The sequence below is a fragment of the Ochotona curzoniae genome, unplaced genomic scaffold (genome assembly GCF_017591425.1).
Source record: "Ochotona curzoniae isolate NIBS_2020 unplaced genomic scaffold, NIBS_Ocur_1.0 contig_908, whole genome shotgun sequence".
NCBI classification, from domain to species: Eukaryota; Metazoa; Chordata; class Mammalia; order Lagomorpha; family Ochotonidae; genus Ochotona; species Ochotona curzoniae.
The window spans coordinates 8,013,177-8,026,197 of record NW_024466607.1 but is presented as its reverse complement, the minus strand read 5'-3'; the positions used below and the strand labels follow the sequence as shown (position 1 = coordinate 8,026,197).

At 58.6% G+C, this 13,021-nt stretch overlaps 1 protein-coding gene across 1 annotated transcript in view; it reads left to right on the top strand.

Moving 5' to 3' along the window:
- Positions 1-11,976, top strand: part of EEFSEC (eukaryotic elongation factor, selenocysteine-tRNA specific) — a 205,900-nt gene extending 193,924 nt beyond the window's left edge. Inside the window, exon 7 of the mRNA XM_040995304.1 lies at positions 11,478-11,976. Coding sequence (XP_040851238.1) covers positions 11,478-11,668 — 191 coding nt within the window. The 3' untranslated portion in view covers positions 11,669-11,976. The remainder of the gene's footprint in view (positions 1-11,477) is intronic.
- The last annotated feature ends 1,045 nt before the right edge of the window (positions 11,977-13,021 follow it).

The following is a 13,021-nucleotide window of genomic DNA, read 5'->3' as shown; positions in this document are numbered from 1 at the left end:
ACACTGAATGACCCCTGGGAGGTCAGGATTCTCCTTAGGGACTGCAGGGTCAGGGACTTGCGGGTCAGCGTGGAAGGGGTGTGGTGAGAGGTGATGACCTGACAGGTGCAGAATCCAGGGCAACTGAACCCTCCCCCCCGTGAATGCTGCTGTGGCTGGACAGGGAACACAGCCAAGGTCAGGGGCCTATAGAAGGCAGCACTAAAACAGAGCTTCCATTTTCATCACCTGCCATTTCCCAAGAGTCTGAGCAACTCCCACTGCTCCTCTCACGGGCTGGCAAGGAGGCACTGTTAGCCCATTTCACAGAGGAAACAACTAAGGACGCGGCTGGGCAAAGTTACCTATGCAGTGTGCAGCAGGGGCAGGGCAGAATCCCAACCTCAGCCATCTGGGGCTGTGTGTGACAGCCAGCAGCTGCCTTAACCCGTGCTTGACATGAAAACCCACGAGTTGTGGATCAGAGAGGCAGGGCCCCAAGCGTGAATGCCTGCACCTCCGGCCCCACAGTAGGCAGTGCAATGATAGACAGAATACAGAGAATGTAGAAAAATGACAGAAGTTACTGACAGGAGTGTGGTCTGGAAGGCCAGCAATGAGATCATCAGGATAGAGGGCAGGAGCAAGCCGGAGGTGGGCATCGGAGAGAAGGCTGGGGGCCAGTGCGGGCAAGACCCCAGTGGGGCCTTGCGGGTCATGACGCAGTTTCAGCTGTAAGGAAGACATTGGAGAGGCACATTCTAGCATTTTTTGGGTGGTACTGCTCTTCCTCCTCTGGGACTCCACAGGGCCACCCCATGTGGATTCCGGCCATTCCTGTGACCTGACATCTGGAATCAGCCACAGGAACCACCAGGTAGAAGGGGCCACACACCCCCACTGAGGGGACAGCCAGTGTGCCCAGGGCATGCAGGACCATGTTGTCAAAGCTTTTAAAGCACATCAAAAGGCAGACTTGGCCCTGAGGTGGCCAGATGCGAGCCACGGCCATCGAGTTGGGGATGCTCTACAGGCCCCATGGATACTGGAGTGGCCACTGGTGCTGTCTCCACGCTAGGCTCACGCTGGTTCTTGCCAGCTTGCCACTTAGACTTCTGGGTGCCATTCCACCACTGTTCCTGATCAGGTTTGAGAGGCCAGAGTGTCCTCCGGGCACAGGGGTGTTCCAGAGGCTGAACACTGCCAAGGAGAGAACAGCCTGGAAACTGCAGACAGCAGCTTCCTGACGTCACAGGTGGCCTGCAGACCTGAGTTGTGGCACAGGATGGCCAGTTAGGTTCAGGTGTGCTGTGTGCCCAACAAGGGGTGCAGGATGGCATGCAGTGTCCACTCACAGGCTGGTGAGCTCATTCAGGGGAATCTTTAGTGAATAACAAGGGTGGCGGTCATGGGCACAGCAAAAACAGTGACACAGGGGAGAGATGTGGGGAGCCTGGGGATGCATCCAAGAACTTGACATGGAAGTGGGACTCACATGGGAGGGCAAAGTTTACCCATGGAGAGGACTGAGCACCAAGCCTGGCACCCGGGCCGTGGTGCCTCCTTTGCAGCCAGGACTGCCTGCACAGGCACTGCGGGTCTGGTTTCTCTGCAACAGCAGGTGCTCTCTCCTCATGCGGAGCACCCCGTCACAGTCCTGCTCGGCCTCTGTCTTGAGTCTAGAATGCTGGTATCAACCCAGACAGGCAGGTGGGGCCATGAGGTGACAGATGATGCCACCACTGTGGTTGAAGGCAGGCAGAGAGCCTGGCAGGCCTTGGCCAGTAAGACCTGTCCCCAGACCCTCACCTTTGCAGGACCTACCCAAGCAGGGGCTGGCCAGATGCTGGCTGGGTAGGCCACGCCCAGAGTTGCCTGTGGGCACTGCTCCAGGCCCTTGGTGGTTCCCTCAGAGGAGCCTGGACACAGGAAACCCACTTTATACACATGGCCAGGTTATGGGGGGCATCTTGGTTTTCATTTGACACAGTGGTTTCACAGACATGCCCTGCCAGGAGCATGGTGTGCTCGACCTCAGCAGAGGGAGAGGCATCACGTTAGCCCCGAGAATGTCATCTTCTGCTGATGGGATGCCAGGGACTGGATGGGGACCTGCTCCCCACTGGCAGGCCAGAGCTGCCTCCAGCCTGCCGTGCATCCGGGCTCTGCATCACCCAGAACCTGACTCTGGTGTGGCCGGTGCTGGGCCCATGTTGGACCTGTGCTGGGCCCATGGTGTGCACAAATGGGGACACAGGGCACCAGAAGAGAGTGCCTGCAAACACCAGCCCCACCCAGGCCTGAGGGGGCTGCAACACTGCCTGGTACTCCTGGTCTCTGCAACAAGCCAGACTGGCATGGCCAGCTTGAGGACCCAGGAAGTTTGACACGACCCTTCACAGGGCCACAGCCACATGCCCTTGTCCTCAGAAAGCCAAGGAGGGAAGCCAGCCAAGTGTATGTGGCTTCTCCTGGATGCTGTGCCTGTTGTCTCCCATTAGTCCTCAAGCCTTCCACATTCAGTAGGAAATGTGACCATTTCACAGCTGAGAACCAGCTAGCTCGAGAGACAGCATGCAGCATGGTCAGACGATGTGGCTCCGGCTCCGCCCCTTTTGCACGCTGCCAGCAGTGCTGGGAGGCAGGTGGGTGTGGAGCTGTGTGGCAGCATGGGTGAGGGCAGATGGTGGGGGATGGTGTAATGGGTGCAAGCTTGATTGCTCCCAGGGGACCTGGCCCTAAGGTGTCCTCACCTTGTCATATTTAGCCTGTCTTGTCAAACTGCTTTGCCTGGTGGCTGTGGGCGTGGGCTTTTATTCCTGAGTATGATTTATATTGTCTCCCCAATGCAAAGTCACAATTTGGACACGAGTGTGCTTCCTGGGACTGTTTAATGGAAGAGCTGGGCAGGCAGGAGTGACCCCACCCTGCTTCCTGGTTAAGTGAGCCCTGCAGAGGAGGTGGGGTGAGGTGAAGCGGGATGCTGAGCCTTGGCACTGTGGCTTGGCCCCTAGTTCCCTGAGCCAGGGGCAACCAGGGTTGGAGGGAGACACGACTGAGTGTGGCCGGGAATGTCACCGCTGAGGCACCAAGGATCTTGGCACGTCCCTCTCCCTTGGCCGCTATGCTTGAGGAGGGAGGGGAGTTCAAGCTTTGACCACCGGAAACTGAGAAAGAGAGATATTTGTCACCTTTGTCATGTGACCACACCCACTTGGAATACCCCTGCACCGGGACTGCAGCATTGGCAAGAGGGAAGCCCTGGCTGTTCTGTGCCTGACCCCCTTAGCGCCGAGGGGAACCGCGGTCCAGAGTAGATGGTCAGGCAGTGCTGGGATTACAGGACTGACCGCACAGCATGACCTTCAACAAGCCACTGAGCTCGAGCCATGCGCCCCTCACCTCTTGACAGTGGCTGGTGCCACACCCATGGCACCCACGTCGTCAGAAGCGCAGCGGTCACAGCTCCCAGCTGTGGAAACCCTGTCCAGACATCAGCTTTGCATTCGTCTCCCGTGAGGCAGGAGAGCCCCACATTGCCATGCTTGGGGTGGCCTCCCTATGTGACCCCACCCTCCCACAGTGCTTGCAGCCTTGGGGTGCTGTGTCCTGGCCGGGGACCGAGAGGAACTCTGCCCTGCTCAGCAGGAGGACGCAGCAGTGACTGCTGGGCGCTCCTCATGGCACTCTCCCAGGTTGGATTCCTGGCAGGGGCACTCTCCTTGGCTGGTGTGTGCCATGGATTCTGACCCCATCACACTGTCGGGCCAGTTTTTTCCTGCTCCCCACCCCTCACTCCCAGTTGGCGGCAATGAACGTGAGCAGTTCCAAAGCAGTATGTGGGGACTGTGAGGGAGGACCCGCTGAGGGGCAGGCTTCAGGCACAGTGACTTATGGGCACACACTCAGTGCCAGGCCCTGCCTGGGCTCTGGGGCAGGCAGGCATGAAGGCTGAGGGGGCACATGGCAAACGCATAGTGTCGATAGAGTGAGCCACTGTCTGTAGATGTGCTGGGCACTGGCAGAGTGAGGTACCAGCTTTCCAGCTGATGGTCCTCATGCCCCCAGGCCTTTGAGCTGCAGGCCAAGCCAGGACTCTGCCCTAGGGCTGTGTGGGTGCACCCAGGTTGAGTGTGGGCATAGGTGGCACCTACAACCCATGAGTTGGGGAGATGTCTGAGCCCAAGCGGGCTGGGCAGCACCACAGCTCCCCTGCCCTTCCCCGTCTCCAGGAAGGACAGCAGCGGCCACCCGCCGCCCGCTCCTCCCCGGCTCTGATGCAGTAATCAGGGCACCACATATGGCCCTGGAAAATGACTGCTCCCCGCGCCTTTGTTCACCGTCATTATTCAGGATGAGTTTTTTTCTCCCAAGTCATAAAAATGACATTTTTAATATGTGGAATTTTTTTTAAAGAAAAGCAATATGAAGAAGACGTTTATTGTCAATAAGCTCTACCTTTTAAACCAGTTATCTTAGTTTCTGCTCTAGGTATTTTAATTGAAGATTAACTGCTGTTAAAGAGTGTACACATTTAGGAAGTGAGCGCTTGGAGCGTTAAGATTCAGTTCCTTAGTGGAGGAGGCTGTGCTCCATGGGGAGCCCCCCAGGCCAGCTGCAGCCTGCAGTGGCTGCCTGGGGGAAGGACACCCCGAGCCAGGCCTCTCCCTGACCAGTCACAGCCTTTGCTTTCAATGGGAAGGGGCAGGTGAGGAGTGCTGGAAGGTATGTGGTTGGTAGGAGGGCATGCAGGCCTGGCACAGCCCTGCTCTATCACCATGCCTCGTGGGTGCCAGAGCCCTGAGCCCATTGTGAATGCCCACAGCTCTCTGTGCAGGGGAAATGACTTCCCTCTGGACAGCCGGGCATGCCCACCTCCCTGCATCCCTAAGAGACCTAGCTTTCGCTGACCAGACCCCGTCCTCCACTCCGAAGTCTCCATGCTGTGCTCAGCTCAGGAGGCCTGGCGTTTTGCATGCCTGGGCTGCAGATGAACAGGCAGAGGCTTGAGCTCAAGACCATGAGCACGAGGCCAGGCAGCCCCTGGGCTCGGGACTTTTAACTGCCTTCCGAAGTCTTGCTGTCCCTCCAGTGCCTGGGAGTGCGTAGCAAAGGGTGCGGATCAGCTCGGTACAGCAGGCCAGGCTCAGGCCTCCCAGGCAGTGGCGAGCACCTGTGATCACAGCCCCATCACCGACTCTGGGACCCGGCAGGTCACTGTGCTGCTGGGCCAAGGACTTGCTCATGTGGATAACCGCCCTCTCGCATGGGTTGAGCGTAGCACGGGCTTTTCCAGTCTTTCTACCTGTGTCACCTGGGGTCTGGTCTCTGCCCTTGCTAGCACATGTCCTGGGCATAGCCAGGTGCTAGGAGTCAGGGCCACTACCTGAGATGCCAGGAGAGGAGCTTGTGCCTAGGCCCCCCACAGCCTCGCTGGGTGACCTTGGGAAGTGACTGAATCTCTGTGCCTCAGTTTCCTGCTTGGTGACTGGAGCTGCCCCAGGAGTGGTTGTGAGACACACACGTGCCATGGTCCGTAAGGTACTAGGAGTATGCCTGGCACAGCAAGAAGGCATGGGGCCATTAACAATGATGCCACTGGGAAATGCTGCTGCCCATTTGTGGGACCAAACAACCCTTGCTCCCTGGGCCTGGGAGGGACCAGAGAGAAGAAACCTTGGCCTGGTCCCAGAAGGCCTTGCCTCTTGGCCTCCTTCTCCTAGAGCAGCTCCAGCCCCCTACCCTCTTGCCCAGCTGGAGCAGCAGGGTCTGTCTCCCAATCATTGCTCCTTGGTTTGCCAGCACCCTAGGAAGAGAGCAGTGTTTAGGGCCAGCCCACCTCAGGTCAGACAGAACATGGGGCTTAGCCGCACTAGTGTTCCTTGCTGTCTCTAAGGAGATGGGGACTGGACGCAGGGCGCTGAGGAGGGCCTCAGCCTGAGTAGCATGGGGCCTGGCAGCTATGCGAAGGAGCCAAGAGTCCAGGGAGGAATGAGCTGGCAAGATGGACCAGTGTGGGTATCCCAGGCCAGGCGCACACCTTGGAGGCCAGCCAGAGATCTGGGCCCTACGATGGACAGTCGCCTATTTGGAGCACGCTGGAGGAGTATCAACTCCTGCCTGAATGGTTGTAAGTGGTTGAGCTACAATGAGTGGTCAGGTTTTTGTCCTAGAAATATCTCTGGCAGCAGCACCAAGGGAGAATGACAAGAGGGAAGCTGGCATGTGCAGGAGGACCGTGCCTTTCTTGAACAGGAGCTGTAGCAAGTCTCCTTCTGATCCCTTCCCAGGCTGCCCACTGAGAGACCCTGGCCATCCTGGATTATGCCTGGTGGGTTCCTCACAGCCCCCTCATGGGAGGCCATGGGGCGGGCACAGCACAAGTAATGGCGTTGGGTGGCTCAGACCCCTCCACGAGGATGAGATCACCCCACTTACCCCTGCCCCACTGTCCCCTCTGACAGTGTAGCCCCTTCTGATTCTCAGACCCAGCCATTCCCCGTCTGCTTCTGCCCCATTTTGTGTTTTGCCTTAAGAGACTACTTCCCCTCCTCCCCCACCATGCCAGTCTCCCACCCGTGCGGCCCTACCGCATGGCAATTTCAATTTACGTGGGGTGGGAAAGACTCTGCAAAGGGTCCTTTTTTGTTTTTGAAGAATTCATCATCGCAGCTAAGAAGCTTAATACAAATTAAAGGAGGAATTAGGCAACATTAAGACATCAAAATGGGGGTGCCAGGCGCCTGCTGCCGGCGCTTCCGCCCAATCAAAGGGGCCGCGTGCGCTGTGGAGTGCGCGCTTGAGAGCGCCTCGGCAAGCCACAGTTCTGGGAAGGGCCCGTTCTGCTGCCGCCTTCCCTAATTCCTTTTGTTGCAGGGACAGCAGAGTCCAGGTCTGATAAAAACTTAATCACCTTATCTTTTTCAAGCAAATTGCATCTTTGTTTACATACAGGATCCATAGCAGGGAGGGAAAGAGGAGGAGCCGGGAGGCAGCCACCCCATTCTGCAAGGACCACAGGAAAAGCTTTCCCTCCCCAGGATGAGCACAGAACACAGAAACATGTACCTGACAAAGGGCTGGGGGCCTCTGTCCTCAGCCGAATGGGGCGCTAAGCCCCTCTAGTCACCTGCCCTGACTGGCTCTCCTCCCTCTTGTCTTCCTGGCCCTGGCCTCAGCTCTAGCTCCTCCCTGCTCACCCCTGAAGTAGCCACCAGACCCCCACAGTGCCCTCCCAGGGGAGCGGTGCAACCTGCACACCGTGGAACCCAGGGCCTGTGCGGGGCAGCTGCACACCTGGTGGGGAGAGGGGAACAGGTGGGCACTTGACACTGGAGCCCACTGGGCAACTCTGCAGCCATCTGAGGGAGGTGACTTCCTCCAGACAGTCCCGCCTGCTCGTCAACCCATCAGCCTGCTGCCAGGCCTGAAACAAAATTCCCCAGCCTGGCAGTCACTGACAGGATGCTGAGTCCAGAAGGAGCTCCTGCTGCTGGTCCCAGCTCTTACTGCTCCTGCTTCCGCTGCCACCTCCACAGCTGCTTGCACAGCAGGGCAGGAACTGGGTGGACCCCGTGGAGACCACTCACCCCATGCCATTCACAAAGGCTCAGTTCACACTGGGGGGTCCCAGCCAACACCCCGTGGAGACCCCTTTTCCAGCCTGGCCCCTGGCAGGAGAGCAACACCTACAGCTGCATGTGATCCGCCAGCTTCCTGGCCAGCTCAGGGCAGCAGTGTGACCACAACTCAGGGGCCAGTGAGGCCTCCCACATCTTCCTCAATTACCCCGGGCCCAAGCCGAGGCCGGAGCAGCCTCTAGCCCACTGGACCATCGTGTGGAGCTGGTTCACAGAGAGATGGGCCAGCCAGCCCTGGGTGTATGTCCCCAGGGTAAACCTTAGTAGCAGCGTCACCCCAAGGTCTACAGCCTGGGGTCTAGGCTGGAAGCAGAGTGAGACAGCGCCACTTAAAAACCCCAAGGCCTATTGAGTAATGGACCCAGGGACCAGCCTGCTGTCAGAGCTGAGCCACATGTCTGGACAGGCGTCTTCCCACCAGAGAAGCAAGACTCTCTTGGGATATTGTCTGCTGTCGTGCACACCTGGGTGTGTGTGTGTGCATGAGAGCACACCTGTGTAGGGGGGTGTTTGTGGGCACACCTGAATGTGTTATGTGTGATCATACCTGGATGTGTGTGTGTTGGTATGATGGGTGTGTTCATATGAGCATACCTCTGTGTGTGTACAAACCTGGATGTGTGCATGTAAGCATACTTGTGGGGGAGGTGCTTGTGAGCACACCTGTATGTACATGTGAGCACACTCTGGTATAAGTGTGTGTGTGTGTGAGCACACCCTGTGAGAATGGTATAAGTGTGTGTGTGTGCGTGAGTGAGCTTACTTGGGTGTTTGCGTGTCAATAAGCATCCGTACATATTCCCTTCACTTCCCTCCCGGAGCCCTCAAGTGCCAGGCCCACTCGGGCCACAGGGGAGAATGGGCACTAAAACAGTGGCAAAATGGCAGTGGGGGTGCCCTGAAGGAACCTCACCCTGCCGCACCCAGAGAGACCCGGACAGAGCTCTCCAGCACTGGGGAACCATGTGTGCAGAGGCTAGGCTCACTGGGACCTGGAAGCAGAGGCTTGGGGGGCAGGGGACAGACACAGAGGAAGGCAGACATGGCTGGCACAGGACCTTGAATACCAGGGAAGGAGAGCCTCTCTCCTAGGGGCAGAACCAAGCCCAAGGGTCCTGCGGGGCTCAGGGCAGCAGGGGTGAAGGCACGGAGGCGGACCAGTCACTGCTGTGACCTCAGACCCCATCCCAGCCTCAAGCTTTCCCCAAGTTCTTCCTTGCAGATGTGAGGGGCCATGAAGCCACCACCACTGGCCTAGAGATGTCACTCTGCCCACCTCCCATGTGGTGCTCTATCCTGCAGCCTCAGTGGTTCCACCTTGCCCTCAGAACGGCCCCGGGACCTCAGCCCAGCTGCTTGCTCTTGTTCATGGCAGTGTTGAGGGTTACCTCTGCCAGGCTGCGCTGGCAGTCCCATGCACGGCCCAAATAGCCTATTGGATCACGCCCTGGAGGTGGGTGTCTCAGTTCACACTGGGATCTTCTGGGAGCTTTTACCCCTTGGGCTGTCACCAGCCAGTGCTTACGCACCTGCTCTGGAGGTTCTGGGAAAAGCAGAGAGAGGTGTGCTGCCTCAGCTGCTCACTTGTTCATATAGGGATTTTTGAGCAGCTGCTAGAAGCCAGGGTCGCCATAGGTGGTGGGTTATAACCATGAACAGGCTGACAGCAGCTCCTGCCGTATTAGAACTTGTCATTTCACCAGGGACGCTACAAACTGTTGTAAATGGTATGGGGGGTAGTGCAATGGGAATAAACAGGACAGAACCCCGGGGTTGGGAGTGGGTTTAAGCCAGGTGGTCATGAAAGTCACCAGGAGCTGACATTTGGACAATGCCTTGAAGGAGGTGGCCTCATTGCGGGAGGCTGATGTGCAGGGAGGCACAGGGCTGCAGTGCCCTGGCAACATGGGCCCAGCAGGACTCTGTGGGGTCCTGGAGTGCCTCAGAACTAGGTCCAGGAGAGTGGAGGGCAGCAGGGCAGGCCCAGGACCCGCAGGACATGGGTGCCAGGCAAGTTGGCACTTAGCTCATGACTGCCTGCCTCGCCCACAGGGATCTCAGGTTAGCCCCTGCAGTGGTCTCCCCGGCAGCTCCCTGTGGTGGTCTCAGGGAGGCCAGGGCACAGCCACAGCAGCCACCCTCTGGACTGGTCACGCACGGCCCTCTCCTTGGCAGTCTCCCTGGCAGCTCCCTGCGGTGGTCTCAGGGAAGCTGGGGCACAGCCACAGCAGCCACCTCCAGGCTGGTCTCATGCAGCCGTCTCCTTGGTTCCCCAGGCCGCTGGAGCTCCCTTGCTGACTTGGTGCCATCAGCCCCTTCTTCCTATGCTTTTTAGCATGTTATTCATATTTTAACATGTTATTCATATTTTGATTTAATTTATTTGAAAGACAAAGAGACACAGAGGTCTTCCATTTGCTGGTTTGCTCCGGCAGGTGCCCGCAACAGTCCAGTCTGGACAAGGCTGCAGCTAGGAACCGAAAACTCAGTCTGTATCCCCCACAGCCGCTTGAGCCTTCATCTGCTGCCTGCCAGGCTGTGCATTGGCAGGAAGCTCAGACAGCTTCACGAATCCCTCACAGTGCTGCAACAATGTTGCCCTTGCTCCCTTTCAGGCCAGTAGACTGCGTGGCAGCCAAGCCCTGGTCTGCAGGTTCCCTGCCATTTGTCCCCATGTCCTGCACTGCTTTCTGGCCTGACCCTGGACCCCACACCACCAGGTCTCTGACTCTGAGGAGGTAGCAGCTCCCAGCTCCCAACACCCAGCACCTGGGGGAGCTCCTGCTCTCCGCTCTTACACCATACACTCACTTTAACAGCCCCTGGGGGAGTGGGCAGCTCCCGGTGACACTGGCCTAGCCTTCTGAGCTTGCTCTCCGGGCCACTAATAATGGAGCAGAGGTGAGCAACCTGGTCTTGTCCAAAGAGCAATTAGAGGCCCACGTATTCGCCCGCACCAGATAGATTTTCCGCCTCTGCCGGCCTCCGGCAGCAAGGTATGCATTGTGTGTAACGAGAGCCAATGAGGACTAGATGGGCCGCTGATTGGGCCACACCTGTCCCCCAGACGTGCCGTCAGACCTCCTGGCACCAGAGGGAGACACACCGCCCAGGCCATTCGTCAGGGTCTGGTGCCAGCCACCTTCTCTGTTTGCAGAGGGCAGCCCGGGGCTCTGATGTAGGGATGCAGATACCTGCTGCCTGGCACTCACTCAGAAGGCCTGGCCCGGGGCCCTCCCCATGCCTGAGGCCCATCCACCAAACTGCGGCTGTGGAGCCTGTGGGGCCAAGGTCACCAGGCCCCAGGGAGAACAGCCACACAGGGTACAGAACCCTCAGACCGGGGTCACACACTTCCCTGGCAGGCAGGCAGGTAGTGGGCAGCTGGCCTCCGGATCTGTCAGCATCAGCCCAGGGAACCAGGCTTTGAGATAGCCGCAGCTCCCTTCTTCCACCGAGAGGAGGCCAGGCCACCATCCCCAGCTGACACCATGAGTGGGGTACGTCCAGACTCCATCTCACATCCCCCAGCACCCAGAGCTCCAGAGCTGGCAGAACCCAAGTGTCAGGATCCGCACAAAGGCGGGTCTGCAGCCTGGCAGAATGGGCAGGGCCAAAGCCAGAACTGCTGAGTTTAAATCCTGGCTCTTCCTAGCTTGCCGTGGGGCCTTGAACTGTCTCACCACACTGTTGGGGCCTGTGAGTTCCCTCCTGGCTGGGCAAGCCCCCAAGGCCCCCAGTGTGACACTGACCTCAGGCTGGGGTATATAGGATGTCACTGAGCTGGGCCGTGGGGAGGAAGGGAATCGGTGCCTGCGTGGGGTGGTGGAGTAACGGGCTTTCCTCTGTGCCTTGTAGGCGGCCTCAGCCCAGAGACCAAGAAGATCCTGACTGCAGCTGTGAAGAAGCGGGGGCGGGCGGGCCGTGGGGAGGCCGCCCCACAGGAGGAGGGTACCGAGCGACCGGAGCCCACGCAGCACGTGGCACTCAACCTGTCTTTCAAGCGCTACGTCTTCGACACCCACAAGCGCATGGTCCAATCACCCTGACCTGCCCTGCCTTGCTGAGGCCCACACCACGCTGCAGTGCCGAATGCCCGACCAGATGTGCCTCAACCTCCCTCAGGCTCTCAGCGTGATCTTGCAGGCATCTGAGTGCTTGGTGAGAAGCCAGGGCATGGGGGATGGTGTCCTCGTTCAGCGCCAGGAGGGTCTGCCAGTCCACTGTCTCAGCCAGGGCAGCAGCCAGGCCCAGCTAGGAAAGGGCCTGGACCAGTGACAGCCAATTCTGTCTCCCAGGCTGTCCCAGCTATCAGCCATCTGGGGCCACACTTGGCCCATGCCCCCAGGTGGGCAGGTACTTGGCAGCATCTAATAAATGTCCCGTGGCCCCAGCCCACTCTGCTGGTCTCACTCTGTGGTTTCGTGGGGCCATTGACCACCACAGTTCTATCTCCAGGGTTTCTGCAGAGCAGGACTGGGCTAGGCTGGCTTCCTAGACCCACCCTGGTAGCTTCTGGGGAGTCCTGGGCTTCCAGGGGGGCTGGGGGCTAGGAGCAAGATGCTCCTCCCTGCCAACTCCAGAAATCCCTGGACCCTTCCCTCAAGTGCGGAACTACCCACACCCCACAGTGCTGGCAGTGCCCAAAGTGATGGGCTGCCTGGTGGGTGTCCAGCTCTATCCTGGCCTGTACCCACAGACACCCGCGGCTCAGAGCTGTGGGCACTCAGCAAAGGGTGAAACAGCAGAACCGCCCGATTGTGGAGAAATCAGAGCTTTTAGAGACGTTTGCGGGTGGGAACAGATGTGCAGGCGTTCCTTGATTTGCCTCCAGACGGACACAGAGGCCTCCCTTTTATCCCGGTAATCGGCGCATTATGCTTTAATTTGCAAAAATGGCATTAAAAATATTAACAGAGGCAGGTTGCGATCAAATGACTTAGGGCTGTTAAGCCCCAGAGCTGAAGGCAGAGAGGAAAAGCGAGCGCCGTCGCCGTGGAACACGGCGTCCCTGTGTGTGGTGGCCAGGGAGCCAGGAGGCCCCTAATTAAATACACCAGCAGCAGAGCCTGTCCCCCTGCTTGCAGAGCCAAGCGGCAGCAGCCGACCTGGCCACCGTTCACCTCCGTGCCTGGCCTCAGGCCATGGCCAGCACTGAGAGCAGGGACAGACAGAGCTGGGCTTCATGGCCAGGGACTCTGGCCCAGCCCCCAAGTCCCATCTCAGTCCCCGTGCTTCTGTCAGGTTATACCTTGGGCTGGAAATGAAGGTGGAGGGGCCGCGAGCAGTGTGCGGCAGAGGCAGCTGCTGCAGTTGCCTCTGCAGCAGCCAGCATTGCATGGCTGTTCTCTGCCTGTCACTAGCTCCCAAAAAGACCCCTGCCCTCAACTCCCAGCAGCCAC